Genomic DNA, 23,396 nt, shown 5'->3' with positions numbered 1-23,396 from the left:
TATATTTCTTGTGGCTTTTTCAGACAGTCTTGTTATTTTACCTTCCTCTATCTTCCTTCTGTTCTTAGCTCCCTTTCAGCTCCGTAGAGTCCTCCCTTTCCATTTCCCCTCTCAGGTCACTTGGACCTTGCTGTTCCCCCTTCCTCTCCTCCCTCCTTGCATATGTATCTCCTTTTCCAGTCCCCTGACCCAGTTACTTGACCCTGCTGGTGATTTTCTTCTCTGTGTCTCACTACCATCCCTCATTCTGGCAGTGGTTCCATTTTATTTTCTACATTTCTGTAGTCACTACAGGCTATGTGTACTCAAATCTGAAGATACGGAGCCAGGAACCTCTAGTAAGCGAGAACATGCAATGTTTGTCTTTGGGTCGGGTCATATCAATATAATCTTGTCTAGTTCAAAACATTTAACTGCAAATTTCATGATTTCATTTTTTTTATAGCTGAATAGTATTGTGTAAGTGCATATTACATTTTCATTTTCCATTTGTCAGTTGTAGGACATTTAGGTTGTTTCCATTTCCTGTTTTTTGTGATAAGAGCAGCAGTGAACATAGCTGAGCAAGTGTTTATGGAGTAGGATGTTCTCTCAGTATATGCTAAGAAATGGTACAGCTGGGTCATACGGTAGACCTATTTTTAGCTTGAGAATTCTCCATACTGATTTCCATAGTGGCTGGACCAGTTGGCAATCCCACCATATCATCAATAGTGAATGAGGGTTTTCTCTTTTCCTGCATCCCCTAATTTTTAGTCAGTTGTTTCATTGATCTTTGCCATTTTGACTGGAGTAAGATGAAAATTTCAATGTTGTTTTGATTTACACTTCCATAATTTCTAGGGATGGTAAACAATTTTTGAGGTATTTATGTCCCACACTCAGGTTTTTCAAATGGGTGATGTTTTTTGAATTCTTTGTATAGTCTGGATGTTAATCCTCTGCCAGTTGGATAGCTGGCAAAGATTGTCTTCACTCAGTTGTTTCTTTAACTGTGCAGAAGCTTTTTAGTTTTATTAAGATCCACATGTTGATTGTTGTCCTTAATTGTTATACAAATAGAGTCCAACTTTGGAAGTCCTTTCCTTCACCTATATTGTGTGGGGTACTGCCTAGGTTTTCTTGTAGAAGTTTCAGTGTGTCAGGTTTAGGTCTATGATCCATTTAGAATAGTTTTTTTTGCAAGAACCTTAGTTCCATGAATATGTCTAACTCTGCGAGAGAGTGTGAGAAAGCAAGCAGAAGAGAAATTTTCTGTTTTAAAATACAGTTTTTTCTAATATGAATATAAACTCAGCCAGATGTGTACTATTCAGGGTGGTAAGAGATGCTCAAGGCTATATTGGGGTATATAGTGAATTCTTATAAATTCTTTTTTTGTTGTTGTTGTTTTGTTTTTTCAAGACAGGGTTTCTCTGTATAGCTCTGGCTGTCCTGGAACTCAACTCTGTAGACCAGGCTGGCCTCGAACTTAGAAATCCTCCTGCCTCTGCCTCCCAAGTGCTGGGATTAAAGGCGTGCACCACCACTGCCCAGCTCTTATAAATTCTTAAGAGGTCAAAAAACAGATTATAAAAGCTTGTCAGTATGATTTACTACATTCAACACATTGATGATTTACTGTTTGACATAGCCAGACTTATAACGTGTGTGGCCTTCTTTTCCAGTGTGTGGTTGGGTAGAGTCAGTTGAGCATACTCAGTCATTCTTTTCTCTTTGGTAGGGCTTTTCCTTCCTTAATCGATACCTCGGCATCCGTGGGCCTTGCCAGGAATCTTTCTACAATCTGGGCCGTGGCCTTCATCAGCTGGGGCTGACGCACCTTGCAATCCACTATTACCAGAAGGCTCTGGCACTCCCTCCACTTGTGGTAGAGGTAACTTTAGAAACTTAGATGTCATTTCCTTTTATCTGTAGATAAGTATGGTCTGTTATGTATTATGGTCTAGACAGTGAAGTAAAGCATAACTTTTAAAGTAAAATTTGTCTGGGACCTGGTGTAGTGATACATGTCAACAATCTATCTCATGGGACTCCCAGGAGGATCTCAAGCTGAGGGACATCTCAAGCTACTGAAAGGTCTCATCTCAAGAATTCTTTTTGTGTAGTAAAACTATTTGAATCTGTGCACATGTGTAGAGTTCCTAGAACAACTTTGGTGTGATCCTTGCCTTTCACCTTGTTTGAGATAGGCTTTCTTGATCACTGTTGCATATACCAGGCTAGTTGGCCCATGAGCTTCTGGGGCTCATCTCTCACATCCCGTCTCAATGTAGGATCACTGGTGTTACAGATGTTGTGCTGATGCATCCAGCTTTTACTTGAGCCCTGGAGATCTGGACTCATATCATCATGCTTACACTTGTGCAGCAAGTATTGTACACATTCAGCCACCTGCCCAGCCTCCTTATATAGACAAGAGGACACTATTAATGTAGTTTCTAAAGTTTAATTGGTACTTTAATTCCTGACACCAACTATGAGTAGCAACATCTATTTTGGCCCCATCTATGAAAGTAAGTATCACAACAAGGGAATTTCTCAAGTGTTCAGAGTCCTCCTAAGGAACTGTTGTCAAGCCCTCACTGGAGGTCACCAACTACTTTCCAGTGCTGCACAATGAGTCAGAATTAAATCTCTTCTGCTCTGGCTGATGAGACTTTTCTATAACCTGTTGGTTAGACATTTGATGAAATTCTGATTATGATAATTAGGTCCAAAGTATGTTTTTAGTAGTACATGAATTTAAATCATTTTGGAAAATTATGGACATTTGTCATAATATTGACATGATTGACAAATGGAAATAAAATATTTATCTTTTTCTTCTAGGGTATAGAAGTTGACCAGTTAGATTTACGAAGAGATATTGCCTACAACATGTCTCTTATTTATCAGAGCAGTGGGAACACTGCAATGGCTCAAAAGCTTTTGTATACCTACTGTGTCATATAAGCAATGTAACGTATAAGACGATGAATGGACCAGCATCTTCTATCGAGACCTCATTGTTCTTGTTGATAAAAATGGTACTGTCATTACTGCTTGCTACCATGACAGCCACTGTGAAGCAGGAGGTGTAGCTCAGCTGTAGACTGCCTGCTTGTTTCATATGTACAAGGCCCCAGATCCAAGCCTTTGGAAAATATAAACACTGCTTTAATCTCTGGAATATATGCAAAGTTACTATTCCTTTAAGAATGTACATATTGTTCTTTTTTTGTTAGCATTCTACAATAAAATTATAGCTAATACTGAAATGGACAGTATTGGCTTCTGGGTCAGTTGGAACTGAACATACTATTTTTCTACTTAATATCTACTAATCTCCTGTGTACCAGGTGTTTTGACAGATGCTGGTAATACTGGAGACAGTGTGGTTTGTCCTTCAGGCATTACAGAGTACACTACTGAGATAGTCACCACTGAGGACAATTATTTGTGTAATTATTTTCTTGTGCTATATATTGAAACCAGGGCCTTGTACTACTACTAAGCAAGTGATATACCACTGAGCTACATCCTCAGCCTGTACAGTTTTGTTTTATTTATTTTGTTTGTTTTGTTTTTTGAGACAGTGTTTCTCTTTGTAGTCTTGACTATCCTGGAACTTACTCTGTAGACCAGGTTGGCCTTGACCTCAGGCATGCCTCTGCCTCCTAAGTGCTAGGATTAAAGGCATGCACCACCACCACCCAGTTGCACAGTTCTTAAATATAAAGTGTTAACATATATTTCTTTGAAAGAAATATTTGTTCCATTCATATACGGCACCATTTCTCATAGCCATTACTGTCTCATAAGGCAGTGTTCAAATACACAGCAAAGGAAGTTGTTCACTTATGGTAATATAATTACTTACAGTCAGCACCTAACAAAAATTATTTAAGGTGATTTTATGGTGGGAAGATAAATAATTGATTAAATTGTCATTCATCTGGGTATGTTAATTTCAGAGTATAAGCCGTGGAATCAGGCTTAATTTAAAGCCCAATGTTCTAAGGCAAAACAACAGTACATTTGTCTTCTTTATGGAGAAAAGGGATGATGACGTTCAGTTATGTGTCATGCTTTCCAGTTCAAGAGAGTTTAGTACGATCAGAATACTAAAGATTGGGGAAGTCGGATATACGGAAAGTGTTCTTCATTATGTGTTCTTGGATCTCAGATTGAAAAACAACCATTTGCTAGATAGAAACCATTTACGGTTTCTTGGAAAATAAATGCTATAATGTATGATTGATTCTAAGACTGATCCAGTTGTAAAGGGAAACTGCGTGAGACTGAGTATCCAAGCACAGCGGAGACTTTAGTTCTCCCCTCTCTATACTGTATACTCAACTCCTCAGTTGAAAAGCAGAATTTGTACGTAGTTAGTAAATGCATCTTGTATTCTGTCTGTTTCTATGTGTAAATAAATCCTATTTTTATAATCGAGATTTCACCTTTTAAACTTTTCATTTCATGCCATTAAGCAATTGTAATAAAGCTAACTGTGATTGATAAATTTAGGTCTTGGAATCCTGTGTGAGCATTTTGTGTATGGTTATTCCTGTGGACTAAGTTCTCTGAGTAGTAAAGTGGAGGAAAGACAGATGGGGCCTCTATGTCAGTAGTTACTGCAGTCAACATCTAACAAAATGATGTTGGGTGAGCTCGGCTGCATTTCAGTTGACAGAGCCTACTTAGGGTGCATGGAGTCAAAACCAGATGTGGACACAATCTGTAGAGGAGAACTTCAGGGTCATGCTTGGCTACAGCACAGTAAGTTCAGAGCCAACTTAGTTACATCAGTTACCTGTTTAAAAAAAAAACAAATTAAAAAAATTAAATAAAGCAGTTATTGGTAGGAACACAAGTAATGTAATCTTTTACTGTTCACTTCTCTGTTTCTTTAGCTATAGACATAGACAGGCCTGGTTTCTCATATCTGCTAAACAATATCAGTAGAAACAAGTCTTAACAATTTTCTAAGGGAAAAAAATCTGTATTGTGTGTTTATTTAACATTGAAAATCACAGCTAGGGCCAGGGAGATGGCTCTGTGAAAGTGTCTGCCGTAATCACTTACCCTGATGGTGGTGTCTCTCTTATGGTGTTGAAGAAGGCAGAGATGAGAAGTGGGAGCTTATGGGCCAGAGAGCAACCAGAAAGACCCTGCTTCAACAAGGTGGAAGATGAGAACTAACTCCCCAAAGTTGTCCTTTGACCTCTACGTGTGCCATGGCACATGCATGCCTGTAAACAGACAAAACAGCATCACATAATTTTAAACGGGCTACCATATTTTGATTGTTACTCTTCTACTCTCCTTTAAGTTCTCTTGAGATACTTATGTGGCTTCTTGTTTTGTGGAAGACAGGCATTACTATTTCTTATTGTTACTTTCTCCACACAGGTTTAAACCCTTGGCCAAGATTCATTACTCCTGTCCAGAGATTTCTTCAGAGGAACATTTGTTCTCATTTACAGTAGCAAAATTAGTAGTTTAGCCTCTTCCATTCTTCTCCTTCCTTCTTCCCTTCTCTTTCCATCCCAACTCTCTCTGGTTTCTTGAATATATTCACTTCTGTTGAGATTCTTTCTGCTCCTACCTGGGCCAAACAAGAATTTTATTTTTCCTTCTTTCTTGAGTGTGAGCTGAAACAGCATGGGTATGTGGCCAGCCAGCCATTCTACTGAGAAAGGAGAGAGAATGTAAGAAAGGCTGTGAGTTACACAGCCTAATTGGCACAGTGTTTGGCTCTTTCTTAGGCTAGCCACAGTCCTGAGTTCATTCTGATGATGTCATTGGCTCTATTGCTTCTCTATTAATGCTTACTGTGGCTTAAATTTTTCTGTAGATTATACCCAAATCTAACTGAGCTCTACTTTTTCACTTAACATTGTTGTAGTTTCACAAGGAGACAGGTATAACAGCCAGAGACATGTGAGAATATGTAATTGGTCAGCAGTGAGCCTTGCTCAGCTCTTCCTGTGGCAGTATAATATGGCAAGGCCCTATGTTAGCTTTCCATTACTGAAACAAATGCCTGAGGCAATCTATTTAAAATGAGAAGTGGTTTATTTGGACCCACAGTTCGGGAGGTTTTGACCCCTTGTTACCTGACCCGAAGGGTGACAAAATACAATGTTTAAGCATAATACTTAAACAAGGTAGCAAACCTTGAAGGCAAAACAGCGAATGCTATGACAAATGAAGACACGCTAAGGAATAACTAGAAAATGACATCACCTGCAGGTCCATAGTTCCCAGACAGGTTATTTTGTTATGAAACTATGAATTACAATTTTTGAGGTAGTAGAGAGGAAAAAAAATTAGGCCAGTCAGTGGTGGCACACGCCTTTAATCCCAGCAGTTGGGAGGCAGAGGCAGGAGGATTTCTGAGTTCGAGGCCAGCCTGGTCTACAGAGTGAGTTCCAGGACAGCCAGGGCTACACAGAGAAACCCTGTCTCGAAAAACCAAAAAAAAAAAAAAAAAAAAAAAAAATTAGTGAGCTGACATTTTGAAATGGATAAAAGATGAGTTCTGTAAGCTACTTGGGGACATGTCCCAGCGTGAGGACATGTCCCAGCGTGAGGACATGTCCCAGCGTGATTCTAGCCAATGGAGGTGGACATGGAGATGCAGTCCTCCTCAGTAGACTCACTCCTGCCTTGAAAGGGCAGTAGGCCAGTGCTCAGGATACCCTGAAGCCCAATATATTGGGAGGTAGAATGTTTGAGAAAACCTGCTGTGGTATAAGGGTTGAATTGAAAACAAACAAAAACAAACAATGTGATTTCATCTTTGTAGAATGACCAGGCCCAAAGAATGCATGTTGATGGCTTATTCTCAACTTGAGAGGAATTTCAAATGATGAGGCCACCCATTTCATTAGCTGCAGCATTAGGAAATGTCTGATTGACTAGTCAGAATTAATAGTATCTCTGTTTATTGTGCACGCGCATGTGTATATACATGCAGGGTTTCTCACTGAACCAGCTCACTAGTTTGGCATGCCAGGAAAATGTTCTAGTACTGAGACACATCTAGTGCTCACATGAAGTAATTTTATTCTTTAAAACTTCACTTTCCAATATATTCTTGAATAAACTCAACTGGGTTGCACAAACGTGTACTGGTGAATAACACTTATAAAATAGGTGGTGGCTTGGGACAGGAGACCTCCAGCTCCATGGCTGAGCTGGACAAGATGCCTGCTGGAGGAATCTAAAGATGGCTGGCATGGTGAGGTCTGTGTATTCTGATCTTGCTCAGTCATTGGCTGGAGTGCCAATAAAGGCAACGTGTATCTGGATGCAAAAATACTGTAAGCACACCACAAAACGGGTACCACAAGAAGGAATGAGTTCAGAAAGCACAAGGCTTACAGGGTTAGACATTTAAATGCCAGAATTCAGTGAGGAAATAGAAAAAAACAAATTTAAGAAGACAAAATAGAAAAAGGGCTGAAAAATATTTCAGAGAACTTAATACTCTAAAATGTCATGTCTTCTGACATTATAGCAGTTATTAACTATTATATTTCATTTACAATTTATATTTCATGAATAAATGCAGGAGAAACATTCTCTTGTATTTTCTTATGTGCATTAAATGGCAGTACATTTCAACCTATTTAGAGTTATACTTAACTGTTTTATTGTTTGAATACATCAATTTTTAATATTTTTTTAAAAACAAACTTTTTTATTGACTAGGAAAAATTGTTCAGAGCATCAGCTCCACATTTGACAGCTGTCCTGTAGCAAAAAATTATTAAAGATCCTCTCTATGCTGTCAGCGGGTGCATGCACCTCCTCTGCACCCACCCAAGATCTCTGAAATCATGAATAAAACACACACACACACACACACACAGAGTCTTATTTTTAATATGCTCTAAACTAGCTCAATGGCTGGGCCACTCCTGAACCTCTATGCAGCTAACACACTCCCCTCCAATATTCCTGAGTTAATACTTACTAAATCTATATTTTATCTTTGCTACCCAAGGACCTCTTCTGGACAGCCCTTCTTGGGGCCACTTTCCCCTTGCACCTACATTTCGGTCTTCTCACCCTCCTGCACCTCCCAGCATGGTCTGTCCTATGCCCTTGTTATGACTGAGTCCTTTCTTCTCCCTCTCCTGTGTTTTTTGCCAAGTCCTGTCTCTGTCTTCCTGCCCAGCCATTGGCCACTAGCAACTTTATTTCCTAATCAGAGCCAAATGGGGGCAAGCGACCTTTAGCCTACAGGGGAGACACTGTAACCAGGCTTTTGGGTAACATAATTAGCATGAGAACACAAGCTGCTACATTTCTCCCCTTTTTGTCCACTAAACAGGCCTTTTCTTTCCAATATACACTGATCATAATTATAACAGTCATGTAAACTATGAGGTATGATACATACTAACAGTGTCCAGTCTATCAATTTTGTCAATTTAGATACATATTCTATTATCTGTCCTTAATTGAAAGAGTCTGCAATTCTACACCTGAATTATGTTTTGATTTTAACTTGCATTACCATCTGAAAACCATCCTTTCAAATGTACATCATCTTCCTCAATGGTAATGAACTTAAGTTTGATTATGAGATTATAAGTAGCCTTCAACTCCATCAGAGATCCAAGAATAAATGAAATATTACCTGAAAATATAGGAAGCACAGAAATATAGCTTTCAAAATGTAACCAATTTGCAGAGACATCTGACTACCTGGACAGTCCCCTAATTTCTTAAAACACTGGAGCCTTCTGGCCCAGATCCATGTGGCAGACCTTATGTGAAGCAGGAAATGTGAAGGACTAGCTTACTTTTGTCTTGGCAGAGCTAAGCTGTCGACTATCCTGCATGTGTGTCCTTTCCTGAACAGTATTCTTTGTAGATGAATTAGGGCCATTCCTGCCCAGTGGCTACACTGCCGCGATAAGCAGCTCTGTCTGGAGATAATGATGCTCAATATCTTTGAACTGTAGAGCAGGTACTGTCAGGAGCAGACAGGTCTCTTAGTCAAATGATCGTCAGTAATGAAATAACATTAAATGTCATATTCTGTGGATTTGATGTTTTTGAAGACCATCTGTGTAAAGTATATCCAAATTGTTAAACCATAACTACTCTAAGCTATTTCTATTTTAATAATATTGAAAACACTTTATTATAATTAAATCAGAACATAATATAACCATGAGTTAGCTATCTGGCCCGAACTTGCATTTCTTAATCATTTTAAACAATTTGTAATAGCAGCTACTAGAAGTACTGGGTCAAAGCCTTGTATTCTTAAATGAATTTCATAGACACAATGCCTATCTAAGAGTAACAATATTAATTTCAAATTTTGTATCAATATACAAAGATTTATAACAATGAAAACCTTAAATCTATATCACTATAAATTCTATACCAATGTAAGAAATTATAACTTCAATTGTGCATCAATCATAAAGATTTCTATCAATGTAAGATTATAGCTATACAATGCTTTGTTCAAGAGTAAATTTAATAATCCATCCCATCTATTTCCTCCCTGTTCAAAATTATGACAATTTCTAAATTCTCCCTTAAAATGACAACCTATCTATAATTTATGAAATAACCATAACTAGACTCCCAAACTCAAGGAATCATGATGACAACTCTCCATGGCTTCTTCCTGCTGAATTGGGTGATGAATTATTTTTTAAAGGGGTGGAAGTGGTAGGAAAATTAGAAAATTTGATTAGACTTAAGAAAGCTAGTTTTAGCATCTGTTATCCAATCTCTGTATGCTTAGAAGGCTCAGGACTTGACTGAAGTGTTGACTTCCATCTGAAAGGTTGGATGAAATGAAGTCATCTGGAATTACCAGCTACCCCTGGAGCTGTTTTGGAAGCAGTGGATTGTGCAAGATGCACGGATCAGTTAAGGATGAATCTTTGCTTCCTGTTAGAGCAGATGAAAGACAACTGTCATTTTTTTTTTTTTTGGTTTTTCGAGACAGAGTTTCTCTGTGTAGCCCTGGCTGTCCTAGAACTCACTCTGTAGACCAGGCTGGCCTCGAACTCAGAAATCCGCCTGCCTCTGCCTCCCAAGTGCTGGGATTAAAGGAATGCGCCACCACTGCCCAGCGACAACTGTCTTTTTTATGAGTTAATTTGATCAATAACCAATTTAATAAATCTTCATTCATGCCATATGAAGGAGGGCATGAAGAATCTTAAGGATTCTATAACTAACAAGATTTATTGTCTAATTTTAGCTGAAGTTTTAGCTAAAGACATTTTTATGTCTAAGCCAGATATTGGTCTGTTCCCATGTATGGGAATCAGCAAATCAACTTACCTGTTCCTGCTTGATGTTTTCAAATTTTTCTTTCTTGTAGCCAAGAACTTCAGGGGGTCTGTCTGTCATATTTGATCCATATCACTCTGGAAGGGGTCCAAAGCCTTTTCTTCTTTCCTATTAACACAAATACAGATCCTCTCTCCCAAAATAGCATGCCCTTGGTCCAGGATCCTGAAACCATCAAAGGTATAGCTTGACCTCTCTTCCAGAGGATTTTAAATATAACTACTAACTTATAACCACATGCATTTTGATAAACAAAACAATTCAAAGCAATTAAAGCAGTCTAGAAAAATACTATCTGTTGAGATAGTGTTCCTCTGCCATCTTCTGCGCCGACCTACATGAGATCAAGGCCTAAGTTGTTTATTCATCTGTATACTTGAGTCCTCTCTTCTATGGAGATTAATATCTCTGTGGATATACATGTACCATTTCTCTTTATATAACTTGAATTAACATACGTTTCTCCACTCTGTCTGAGATAAGATCTCTGCTCTTGACTTAAGATCAAAGCCTCCATTTTACTAACTTCCTATCCTTTCCTATGTGTTCAGCTTCAGTTAAATCCCCTTCTACTTACTATGTAAGCTTATTTCCAGGCTCTGAATTTTCAAACCAGGGTAAACAATCCCAGAAATCCCATGTAGACCACATTAAAAGATCCCTAGTGCTGCCCAGCACAGACCTTTTCAAATGTCTTCTAATGCACTTTTCTCATTCATTATATTCTATTGACATTAGTCTCTCTCTCTCTCTCTCTCTCTCTCTCTCTCTCTCTCTCTCTTTCTCTGTATGTATGCATATATATATATAACTTGAATTAACATCCTTTCCTATGTGTTTAACTTTAATTAACTTCCCTTCTAATACTTAAAAACACTTAAACAATTACCATTATACCTCCATCTATCCTTAAAAACAATTAAATTACATTTTATTCATCCTTATACTTTGATTATCTGCTTGTTCAAGGAGCGCAGTCTCAATTGTCTGCCTCTGTCTTCCTTCTGAGCAGCCTGTCTGTTTGTACAGCAGGGGCTCCCAGCACCTCTGAGCTCATACTCTCTGAGGCAGCCAGGGGCATTTGTTAAGGGTGCGTGGGTACTGTGTGCCTTTGTTCCAAGGCTTGTGCAGTTTGGGGAAGAACCATGTGACTCAGCTGAGAAACTAATTCTCCCCATCTCCTAATCTCACATCACATGATTGTTTTCCATTCAATATTTCCAATTAATTTTTAAAAAGTTCTTTCCCCAGGTTGGTACGCCATCTTGTATTTTCTTATGTATATCAAATGACAGTGCATTTCAATCTGTTTAGAGTTAAACTTAACAATTTCATTGTTTTTATACATTTATACATCAATTTTTAATATTATATATATTACATGCATGCCGGAAATGCTGGATAACACCAAAGAAACATCAGGACTGATGATATGAATTCACAGTGACTGGTAACACAAGACTTAAACAGGTTAAAAACAGACAAAATCCCAGGACTGAGAAGAGGAAGTGGACATAAAGTCCCACCTCTAACTGAGACACTATCTGCAATTAATACCTGCTAGGAAAGGGAAAGTCAGTTTTTCCAATGGGGTGTTATTGGGAATATTAACCTTATTTTAGGACAGGCCTCATGCCCAGAAGTAACTGGGCAATACAAAGTGGACTCCATTTTTCTTATTTTGTGTATATTCTTTGTTTTAGTATATTTAAGAAATTAAAATTGTTGTTTTTATTTTGTTTTGTTTTTAGAGCAAGAAAGGAAAAGATTATGAAGTTGATTGGACAGGAAGATGGGGAAGATCTGGGAGGAGTTGGAGGAGGAGGAAGAATGATAAAAATATATTGTGTGAAAAATTTGTTAAATAAAAAACTTTTTAAAAATTATGTATGGCTACACATACATATATATGTAATATGTATAATTTCAGGTAAAAATAATATGATCCCTTGAGGCAAAATCAAAAACCTTGGTGTTACTTGTTCCTTACCCTCTTCCTTCCTCCTTTGCAGTGGGAGCCCTCCCTGCTATTCTACCATATCTTCATTATCATACATTTTGGACACAGAACTCATGAGCTGGATCTGACCTGAAAGGTGTTGGCTATTCTTGTCACTCAGGCCCCTCCCTTTGTAAACTGTGTATACTTTGTAAACCTACAAGGCAAGAAAGTGGCCACCTCCCCTCCCTGAGAAGCTCCAGCAGCCAGGCCCTTCCTCAAGACCTCCCTAACTGTCACAATGGCACTTCCAACCTCTGTAACTGTCACAAAGGTCATCACCAGCCCCTTAATAGGATACCCCACCCCCATTATGATAATTTTAGGGGAAAAGTCTGAACAGGAAAATTTACCAATCCCTGAGCTCTGCCAAGCTCAGGACATGAATCCCACAAATCCTTACTCTGGAAATCTCTGCCCTAGAAAGTCTTGCCCACTAAGAAACCTTAGGTAAAGGCTATGTCTACTCATTTTTTTGCTGTCCACTCCTAGTACAAGAGGTAGCTACCCCTGTATTCATCCCTCCACACCCTGGACCCTCCCAATAAATCTCTTATGAAATTTGCTGCCTGGTATGACTCTCTCATCGGAGGAAGCCAAGAAGCAATGAAGAGAAGTGAAGAAATGGAGTGGGGCTGAGGCTCCTGAGCTCCTGGGCTCAGTTGGGGATCCCCTCCCCTGGGAGCTGCAATACCTCTGCTGAGGAGGCATCCTCAGAGCTGTGTGGTTCTTGGGCTCCTATTTCTCAGGATGCATTTCCATTGGGATACATCCTCCCCTCAGTGGTGTGTGGTTCCTGGGCTTCCAAGCCCCAGGACACCTTCACAACCAAGCAGGAAGGCCAACAAAGGCTCTTTCCTGCAGTCTAACTTCCATGGTTTCAGAAAATACTCTGCAGGCTGCCCAGAGAGGGAAGCAATTAAACATCCTTTGCAGCTGAAAGACCTATGAGCCATGGTAATGACCAGAAGGCAAAATAGGCACAGAGGAGCAATAAATGGCTTCATATTGCAGTTGGATTTAAGGCCCACTTAACAGGAGGGAAATCATGCCTGGTATTGGAAACCTAACCAGCTTCCCAGGGCTAGTGAGGTCATGGGCCTTAGAAAAGAATCTGCTACTGCCACTTTGCCAGATTAGCATAATTCTTCACTACATTCATCTCATACTCATGGATAAGTGTAGCTACCATCCCTCATTAAAGAAGCTTCTATGTACAGCAAATGGAGACCATTCCAGAAAACAAAGCTGAACATGTTGCAGAGAGCAGAGGAAGCCTAGTCACAATAGATCAAGCTACATCCCAGCTCCTGTAACTATGACTCAGGGAACATCACAGAAGAAAGGGGGCAGAAAGGTTGCAAGAGCCAGAGGACCATGAAGTTTGCTGGAAAGCAGTCTCTCCTAGAAATGGTTGCATAAACAAGACTGGAACAATGCCAGTATCAATAGACATGCTAACACAGAAGAAGAGAATTGTGTAGCATCTCACTTCTGGGAAAGAAATACAAGCAATTAATGACTGCTGGGAGAAGGAGAAAGAGCCCTCCCAGGGATGAGACCCCTATTGGTTGTCCAGTGCAGAGTAGTCAGCCTTGAAACCATATACACACCAACACAATGGACTCAGCAGGTTGTATTTACATGTATTTGTGTATATACACAAATATACACATGCATGTATACATATGCACAATATGTAACAATATAAAGGCTATCCATTTGAGAGTGGAGAGGACATGTGAGGGGCTCAAGGGAACGTAGTTGGGAGGACCTAAAGGGAGGCATGGGGTGGGAAAAGTAGTGTGTTCGTTCTTAAGACGTGGTGGCAAAAAAGGTGACTTGGTGGTTAAGCACACTAGCTGCTTTTTCAGAGGACCTGGATTTGATTACTAGAACCCATATTGGCTCACAATCATCTAATCCCCGGTTTCAGGAGATCTGATGCCCTCTTCTGGCCTTTGCAGGCACTGCATATATACATGCAGGCAAAACACATAAAAAAAAACCTAAAAACACATTTAAAATATTTATTTAGAAAGAGGGGGGTCTGAGTGGAGCAAATTGATTAAGCATACTTTCTAAAGGCATACTTTCCAAGCCGAGTTTTGTATTGTTTACACAGAGACACTGGGTATTAGGAATTTTCTCCATTTCAAGTGTAGGTCTTACTGATCAACAACAAAGAGACAAGGGAAGTAATTGGCCACTAGGGGGAACATGGGGTCCACAGAACTTTCCAAGTGCATGGGACACTTCCTGTATAGGGCTGGGATAGCATTATTTTTTCATTTGTTTCTTTTATTTTTCAGACTACAATTGTATTACATCATTTATATCCTTCTCTTTCTTCCCTCAAAACCCTCCCATATACTCCTTGCTCTCTCAAATTCATGGCCTCTTCAGTACTTTTTACACACATACATACATACATACATACATACATGTGTGTATGTATCATATCTATTACTGCCATTTCAACCAAGAAAGAGGACATTATCATTAGTGTCCCTGTAGGTTACAGATGTTCTCTTACGTAGTCTGAACTGTGCCAGTCTGATTAAGCTGCAATCGTGTCTCAGAGTCTATCTCCCTGTGCTTTTCATACTAGAGATGACCCGGGAGCCTGTGTGACATGTGGAGGGTAGATGTGAGGGAGTAGCCATTACTATGTGATGTAATAATGCTGATTTTTACTCAGGTGCCCAAAAGTAGACCAAACTCAAACTGGCTACCACACAAAGCAGCTTTCCATAGACTTTTACTAGCTGCCTTTGTATGCTCGTCCAGGCAGCTGGACTGGGCTAACCTCCTAGACTTCCACACAGACACAGGCAACACTTCTCAGAGCTGGTCAGTAACTGAGTGGCTGCATGTTCATCACCTTCCCTTTGCACCCCATTATGTATTCACTCACAAATGCTTCTATTTTCTACTTTGTGCAAAGTCCTGGGTTCGATCCCCAGCACCCCCACACACAACGAGGCTATTCCTTTTTATGTTTACTCTGTATACTTCTAGCTTGCTTATTGTGTACTGTTTAAGTTGTGTGATCATTCTTTTCTTGTTTTCCAGGTAAGCTATCCTATCATACTCAGATGCTTTTGCTTTCCCCATTCTTATGTGCAGTCATGACCCTCATGCTTGCAGGGCCGTGTTTTGTAATGGAAGCTGTGCTGTCCTCCCCTCAGTTTTAGCAATAGGTGTTCATATATTAACAATTATTAAGTAGGCTTATACACTTTTTGTTTATATATACTTGACCATGCTAAACAATAGTACCTTTTAGTTCCACTTTATCTTTTTATTATTTTGTTTTACTTTTATTAATTTAGTGTATGTATGGATGTCATGAGATACATGCAGAAGTCAGATGAGAACTTGTGGGAGTAGGTTCTCAGAGCTGGTTCTCTCTTTCTAAAGTGAGACCTGGGGATCAAAACCAGATCATTAGGCTTGGTAGGACTCTATATTTTTATCATTAGTAAGTGTTAAATTCCATTTTTGTCTTAAAATTTTATTAAAGGCCTTTTCAGAAATCTGTAGGGATCATATAAATTTTGTTTTGTGGTGCTGAAGATCAAACCTGAGTCTTCATTCATGGTAAACAAGCTACATTGTCTATTATTTTAGTGTTTTTGCATCATGACTAATATTGACTTGTAGTCTTCTTTGTACATTAATTCCCACTTATTCCTTAGGAGTATGTTCCAAGAAACATAGTGTAGTGGACTTCAGATATGGAGACTCTATCCGACTATATAGCATTGAAAAGTAAGTAACTAGTAATCTATGTAACTTATGGCCAATGTGTAAGACAAAAACTAGACAATATTTTTATTAATTATTTTATTTATTTATATCCCAAATGTTGCCCCCTCCCCAAGTTCTTCACCCCATCCTCCTCCCTTTTACCTCTGAGAAGGTGTCCCCTCTTGGATATCCCCCCACTTTGGGGCATTGGGTCTCACTGGATTAGGCACATCCTCTTCCACTGAGGCCAGACAACACAGCCCTCTGCTACATATTTGCTGGGGACCTTGGACCACCCTGTGTAACATGATCTTTGGTTGGTGGCTCAGTCCCTGGGAGCTCCTAGGGGTCCAGGTTAGTTGACACTGTTGGTCTTCCTATGGGGTTGCCATCCCCTTCAGCTCTGTCAGTCCTTCCCCTAACTCTCCCATAGGGGTCTCTGTAGGGAAGATCTCATGCCCGGGTCGCGCGGGGGCAGCCTGGGTGTGGGCGCGAGCCGGAGCCCATGCGCCCGCACACAGATGTCAGGGCAGTCTCAGGACTGCGGGCGTGCAGACCCGACCGCGGAGAAAAAGGCTTCTCATCCCCTGTCCCGTGAGCTGGCGTGCAGCAACAAGAGACACAGGACACAAGCCGCGCTGCTAACTAGAGTACAGAGAGCACGGGGCGGACAAACAACTTCTCTTCCTCCCCCTGCCCCGCGCTGACAGGGGCGCGCGCAAGCCTTGACTTACTTGAACGAAGAGTCCAGAATTTAAGAGACATGTGACGATTTAAAATATGTTGATTTATTAACAGATGACGGGCTTGGGTGGTGAATGATGAAACGCTCTCCTGAAAAATGTCGGAAGGTGTCTTGCTTATATATTGGAAACGGAGAAGGGCGGAGCCAGGGAAATCTTGAGGCAGAGATTTGTTCTCTCCGCCCCCTCTCTGGGCTCTGGGGAGTGTGGCCAAATTACAGTCCCACAGGTCTCCAACCTCAGTCCAAATGCCTGGCTGTAAGTATCTGCATCTGTCTCAGTCAGCTGCTAATAGAGTCTCTTAGAGTCCAGTCATGCTAGGCTCCTGTCTGCAAGCACAACATAGCATTAGTAATGGTGTCAGGGATTGGTACCCCCCCACACACACACATGAGATGGATCCCAAGGTGGGCCAGTCACCGGTCAGCTATTCCTTCAGTCTCTGCTCTATTTTTGTCCCTCCATTTCTTTTAGACAGGAGGAATTTTGGGTAGAAAATTTTGTAGGTGGGTTGGTGTTCTCATCCGTCCACTGGGGGGTGCTGTCTGATTATTGGAGGTGGTTGCTTCAGGTTCCATATCCAGCTAAGGTCACCCACATTGAGTCCTGGGAGCCTCCCTCATTTCAGATCGCTGTGACTTTCTTTAAGTTTCTCCCACCTTACCACCCCTGGCAGCTGTATATTACTACTCATTCTCCTGGCCCTCTGGGCCAGCTCTCCTGTTTCTCCCATTCTTATTCTGCACCCTCCTTTCCCCTGCCCCTCTCCCTCTTGCTATGTCCCTCCTTCCCTCTGCTTCCCATGATTATTTTGTTCTCCTTTGTAAATGGGATTTAAGCATACAGACTTGGGTCTTCCTTCTTGTTTTACTTAGGGTCTGTAGGGTGTATCATGGGTATCCTGTAGTTTCTGGCTAATATATCCACTTATCGGTGAGTACACACATGCACATCCTTTTGGGTTTGGATTATTTCACTCAGGATGGAACACTCCACTATTGTATAGTCACTCTGGTGGTTCCTCAGAAAATTGGAAATAGTTTTACATGAAGACTCAGCTATACTACTCCTGGGCATATACACAAAAGATGCCCCACCATATCACAAGGACATGTTGCTCTACTATGTTCATAGAAATCTTATTCATAATAGCAGAAACTGGAAGCAACCCAGATGTCAGTCAACTGAAGAATGAATACAGAAAATGTGATTCATTTACAGAATGAAATAGGGCACAGTTCACAGGTGGTGGATGTGTCTCAGGGGAACCCAGAAGGCAGGGGTCTCACCAGACCTTTCTGGCTTTTAGAGTCTATGTTGAAAAGTCAGGTTTAATTTTGATAGGTCTGCCTCTATATGTTACTTGGCCTTTTTCCCTCGCAGCTTTTAATATTCTTTCTTTGTTCTGTACATTTAGGGGTTTGGTTATTATGTAGAAAGAGCTATTAAAAACAAGGATGTTAGGAATTTTGCAGGTAAATGGCTGGAACGAGAAAATATCATCTTGAGCATGTTTATTGATATTAGTGTTACCCACATTTAATTCTACCCCCTGTGGAATAGAAGTCCCTGAAGAACAACAGTTTAGAGCTGTCTAAAAAACAAAAGGACAAACTTACTTTTAGTGAGATAAAATTTTGTCTTAAAATACAAATGGCTATTTATAGAATATTATTAAGAAATTAATCTCAGGGCTGTACAGGCACCAGAAACACCCAGGTAAGACCCCTGCCTGCTGGATTCCTCTGGGACACACCCACCAGCTGTGAACTGTGCACTATCTTCGGAGCTCTTTCGTACTGTTCATGGCTCTGCCTGTATTCACGCAGAGCTGTGGGCTCCAGGGATATCCCACTCTCCAGTTCTCTGCCTGCCAAGTCCCCCTGGGGCACACAGAGCAGCAGTGAGCTATGCCCTGTCCCCTGAGATCCATTTTCTGACCCACAGTTCTGCTGGCATTTATAGAGGCCTACTAGCACCAGGGACAACCAGATGGCGAATACAATCAACAAGAGCCAGGGCAATGTGACACCACTAGAGTTCAGCTACCCTACTACAGTAAGCCCTGGATATTTTAGCATAGATGAAGCACAAGAAAATGACTTTAAATCCAATCTTATAAAGATGATAGATGTCTTTAAAGAGGAAATGAATAAATCCCTTAAAGAAATCCAGGAAAATGCAATCAAACAGATGAAAGAAATGAATAAAACTACTCAAGACCTGAAAATGGAAATAGATGGAATAAAGAAAACACAAACTGAGGCAACCCTGGAGATGGAAAAGCTAGGGAGGAGAACAGAAACTACAGATGCAAGCATCACCAACAGAATACAAGAGATGGAAGAGAGAATCTCAGGTGTAAAAGACACAGAAAAAAAAATCAATGCATCAATCAAAGAAGTGTTAAATCTCAAAAGTTCCTGACACAAAACATCCAGGAAACTGAGACACTATGAAAAGACCAAACCTAAGAGTAATAGAAATGGAAGGAGGAGAAGATTTCTAGCTCCAAGGCTTTAACAATATTTTCAACAAAATCATAGAAGAAAATTTCCCTAACCTAAAGAAAGACATGCCTATACAAGTACAAGATGCTTACAAAACACCAGATTGGATCAGAAAAGTCCTCTCTACATAATAACCAAAACAGTAAATGTACAGAACAAAGAATTTAAAAGCTGCAAGGAAAAAGGCCAAGTAACACATAGAGACAGAGCTATCAGAATTAAACCTGACTTCTCAACATAGACTCTAAAAGCCAAAAGGTCCGGGAAGATGTCTTGCAGACCCTAAGAGACCACAGATGCCAATCAAGACTACTATACTCGGGGCTGGTGAGATGGCTCAGTGGTTAAGAGCACTGACTGCTCTTCCAGAGGTCATGAGTTCAAATCCCAGCAACCACATGGTGGCTCACAACCATCTGCAATGATATCTGATGCCCTCTTGTGGGGTGTCTGAAGACAGCTACAGTGTACTTACATAAATAAATAAATAGTTTAAAAAGAAAAAAAAAAGAAAAACATTAAAAAAAAAAAGACTACTATACTCAGCAAAACTTTTAATCACCATAGATGGATCTATTAAGACTAAACAATTACACAGGCATATTAAATCTGGGAGCTAAGTTTATATAGAGTTCATATAGATTCTTCTTAAGAGCTTTACAAATATGAAAAGGTTAGGCCATGCTCTAAGAGTGTCAACAATATAGACAATGTAGAAGAACCACTGAGTATCCCTTGATCCAATAAATTAGGCATTATCCCCTTGCTTCAGAACAATTAGTACTCTCAAAAATAAATCGAAGTACACATTCTGAACAATCTTGTCTGAACTACTCCCAGCCTTGAGGATTGGCTCCATCACACATCCTGTGTGCTGGTGGAGTGTAATTAGAATGCCTGGACCTAGCCTACTGCAGCACATCCGATTTTTAGGTCTATTTTGCGTATCAGAGCCACGTTCAGGTCTAGTCTGGTAAACTCCCTAAACCTCCCTGCTTGCATCCTCCCAAACCCTACTCACAAATCCTATGAGCTGGCCCAGTCTGAAAAGAGAATACTTTAAAATCCATTAAGTTACAAAATCTAAAACAGTCAGGAATATTAGTGTTTACCTTTGGCCCTAGCACTCAAGTGGTAAAGGTAAGCAGATCTCTGCAAGTTTGAGGGAATCCTGGTCTATATAATTGTAGGTCATCCAGGGATACATAGTGAGACCTTTTCTCAAACAAAACAAAAACTCCCAAAACCAAAACAAGAATATATAAAAGACATGGGTGGATTTCTCAATTCAACCAAACTATCAAGTTAAACTATGAAGAGATCAACAAACCAAACACTAAAAACAAAGAAATCATAATAATATAAAAAGACTTCTGACCCCCCCCCCTGCAGTGTAAACCCAGGTTCCAGATGCACTTACAGCAGAATTCAACCAAAATTTCCAAAGATTTACAGCTAACACTTTCTAATTATTCAAAAGAAAGAAAGAAAAAAAGAAAGAGGAAGGAAAGAGGAAGAGAGTGAGTGAGTGAGTTAGGGAGGGAGGGATGGAGGGAGGGAGAGAGGGAGCACTTCTAAACTCATTCTATAAAGACAGTGTTACCTTAATACCAAGACTAGGTAAAGACTCATGGAAAGAAAACTATGGGCCAATGTCCCTGACAGGAAAGCATCTTTTAATTCCAGCAGGTATTCCTTAAAACTCAGCATCAAAGTGAACCAGTGTGACACCCTGACAGCACTCGGATACTGACACTACGGTCAGACACATAGGGCCCACATTTCTGCCGAACAGCCACTCTAATTACTCCAATTAATTGTAGAAGAATCCTCTAATAATGGCCAAAATGAGAGTAGGCTAACACCTCCCAAATGTATCTAGGTGCTGAAGTTCAAGGTGTCGTGTTTTTAAAGACAAGGCTCGATCAGTGTTGAGGTGGGTTGAAAATAGTCTTATAAAATTTGTCTGTTTTGCAGAGCTTAGCAGTATATTCCATATATCACAAGACATTTATTTTTGATTTATACTACTTCTAATTATTTTAGTTTTAACTTGCAGAAACATTAATTATTATGGTTGATAGATCTGGACCATGGTCAGAGTCACAAAGGCTCCCAAAAGTATTACCAAGGCAGATGTTGATTGCTATTGGGGGTGGGATGGGGTAGAAGTCTGAGGAGTCTCTAGGCAGCCATGAAATAGAGTCATGGCTCCACCCTAGTCACTTCACTGTGCTACAAGGGACATTCTAAACACTTAAGTACTGTAGAGACACTTACGCAAATCAGCACATGAAACTGGGTCTTCTAGAAAAAGCCCTTATACAAAGATACTATACACACACACACACACACACACACACACACACTCATATACATACAAACAAATAGCAAATTCATGGAAAAGTTCAAGAAGTTTGTTTTAAATTCATCAAACATTTTCATCAAATTCAAGAAATTCCAGGAAGATAGTGAGGAGAAGATCTATTAAAACTACACTCAGTAGCAATAGCTAAAACAGCAAACCTACTTCTAAAACCCTCTATAAAATAATCTAATAGTGTAGGGGAAATGTGGCACATAAGAAAAATACTGAGAACAGCAGAGAGGTGGCTTGTATGTAACATACCCTGGAAAAACTGTAAAGTATGAATTAGAAGTACATTTAAGACACTGAGAATGTCATTCTAAAATGCTATATATTAATAATAGGATTGTTTTTCTGCATGGATGGAGCCTTCTGTAGAAGCCATACACTTAAAAATGGCTACAAAAGTATTAGCTTTTGTTTTTACTACAAAGACATTTCATCTGACAAGCAAGGACACACGAAGGTAGCAGCATTACTCATAATTTGAATCTGCAAATAAACTGTCTTGTACTGTAATTGCTCAGATAATTTTTGAGTTTCTAGAAAACCAGAAAGGCCTTACAGAATTGGGTTATAACTACTAGAGGCCAAACTCCCTCAGAAAGCTTCCCAGCACAAAGTCTAAAAGAGCTTCGGCACAAGCAGGTGCCTAAGATCATCAGAACAAGATTTTTCTGCACTACTGATTTGCATATTTTTGTCTCATGCCATGCATTTCTTGGATCATATTCTTTTATCATATTCTTTGGTAGTTTAGGCTTATGTAATTTTGATTTAGTTGCATATCTCCCTTACTAATAACTACACTCTTACTAGAAATGGTCAACAATCTAACTATAATTCCCTTTACAAAACTCAAATAGGTAATCTAAATGAATATGTCAATAACAATACCTTTGGATGGTGATACCTAAGTAGAGAAAAGTGTTCTTGTTCTAGATCAGGAGGATATGAATATTTTGGCATGTAATTGTGACTGTCATAAATAATTACGACAGCATCATATGTCTATCCACCAAAGTTGATCATATCCCATGTGTAGTAATTGTTAACTTCTTATATGAATTCAGGTTTTCAGTGTTCACCCAGGATCAAGGTTAGTTATCTATAGGACTTCTGGCTGATTCAAGACTATGGAGCCCTAATACTTTCATATGTATATATGAAAGTATATATAATTCATATCATATATATATATATATATGTATACATTTATCAAATATATACCACAGATATATTTGTCAAATACATACACACAGACACACACACTCCTAAGGCACAGATATCTTTCTGAGGAAAGACTTCTATGGATAATAATAGCATCCAATAGCAATAGTGTCCAAGACTCAAAGACACCACAAATGAGTTTAAATTCCTTAACCAAATGTCTCAGTTTGTGTTTGCTTCACACAAACTGATACAAAATAACTATGGGTAGGAAGTATATAAAGAACAGAAATGATTTCTCACAGTTTCTGAAGCCAGGAAGTCCAAGATGGAGTTGCTGACAGGTTGGTGTGTGATGAAACTCTGCTCTCCACTTCCAGGTAGCATCTTATTGCTGGTATCTTCTAGGGGTGCTAGGTGCTTTGTCATCACATAGTAACAGGTGAAGGGTCAGAAGAGCTGAAAGCCAGATGCTGACAGCCCCTTTTAAGGGCATGAATCCATTCCTAAAGGCTCTCATGGTATAATCT

General features: G+C 39.7%; 1 protein-coding gene across 2 annotated transcripts in view; it reads left to right on the top strand.

Moving 5' to 3' along the window:
• The window catches only part of Gtf3c3 (general transcription factor IIIC subunit 3), a 44,192-nt gene extending 32,039 nt beyond the window's left edge, over positions 1–12,153 (top strand). The window contains exons 17-19 of one of the 2 annotated variants that reach the window (XR_003711221.1): positions 1,724–1,876; positions 2,833–3,029; positions 12,075–12,153. Coding sequence is in view for 1 of the 2 variants with exons in the window: in XM_028765803.1 (XP_028621636.1) it covers positions 1,724–1,876; positions 2,833–2,955 (276 nt within the window). In the remaining variant the exon portion in view is untranslated. Of the gene's footprint in view, positions 1–1,723; positions 1,877–2,832; positions 4,508–12,074 lie in introns of those variants that run through there. The other variant, XM_028765803.1, reaches the window with a different exon arrangement.
• Positions 12,154–23,396: the final 11,243 nt, after the last annotated feature.

The sequence above is a fragment of the Grammomys surdaster genome, unplaced genomic scaffold, assembly GCF_004785775.1.
Source record: "Grammomys surdaster isolate TR1022 unplaced genomic scaffold, NIH_TR_1.0 165, whole genome shotgun sequence".
Taxonomy (NCBI): domain Eukaryota; kingdom Metazoa; phylum Chordata; class Mammalia; order Rodentia; family Muridae; genus Grammomys; species Grammomys surdaster.
The sequence above is the reverse complement of the archived record's forward strand: the minus strand, read 5'-3'. Positions and strand labels throughout refer to the sequence as shown.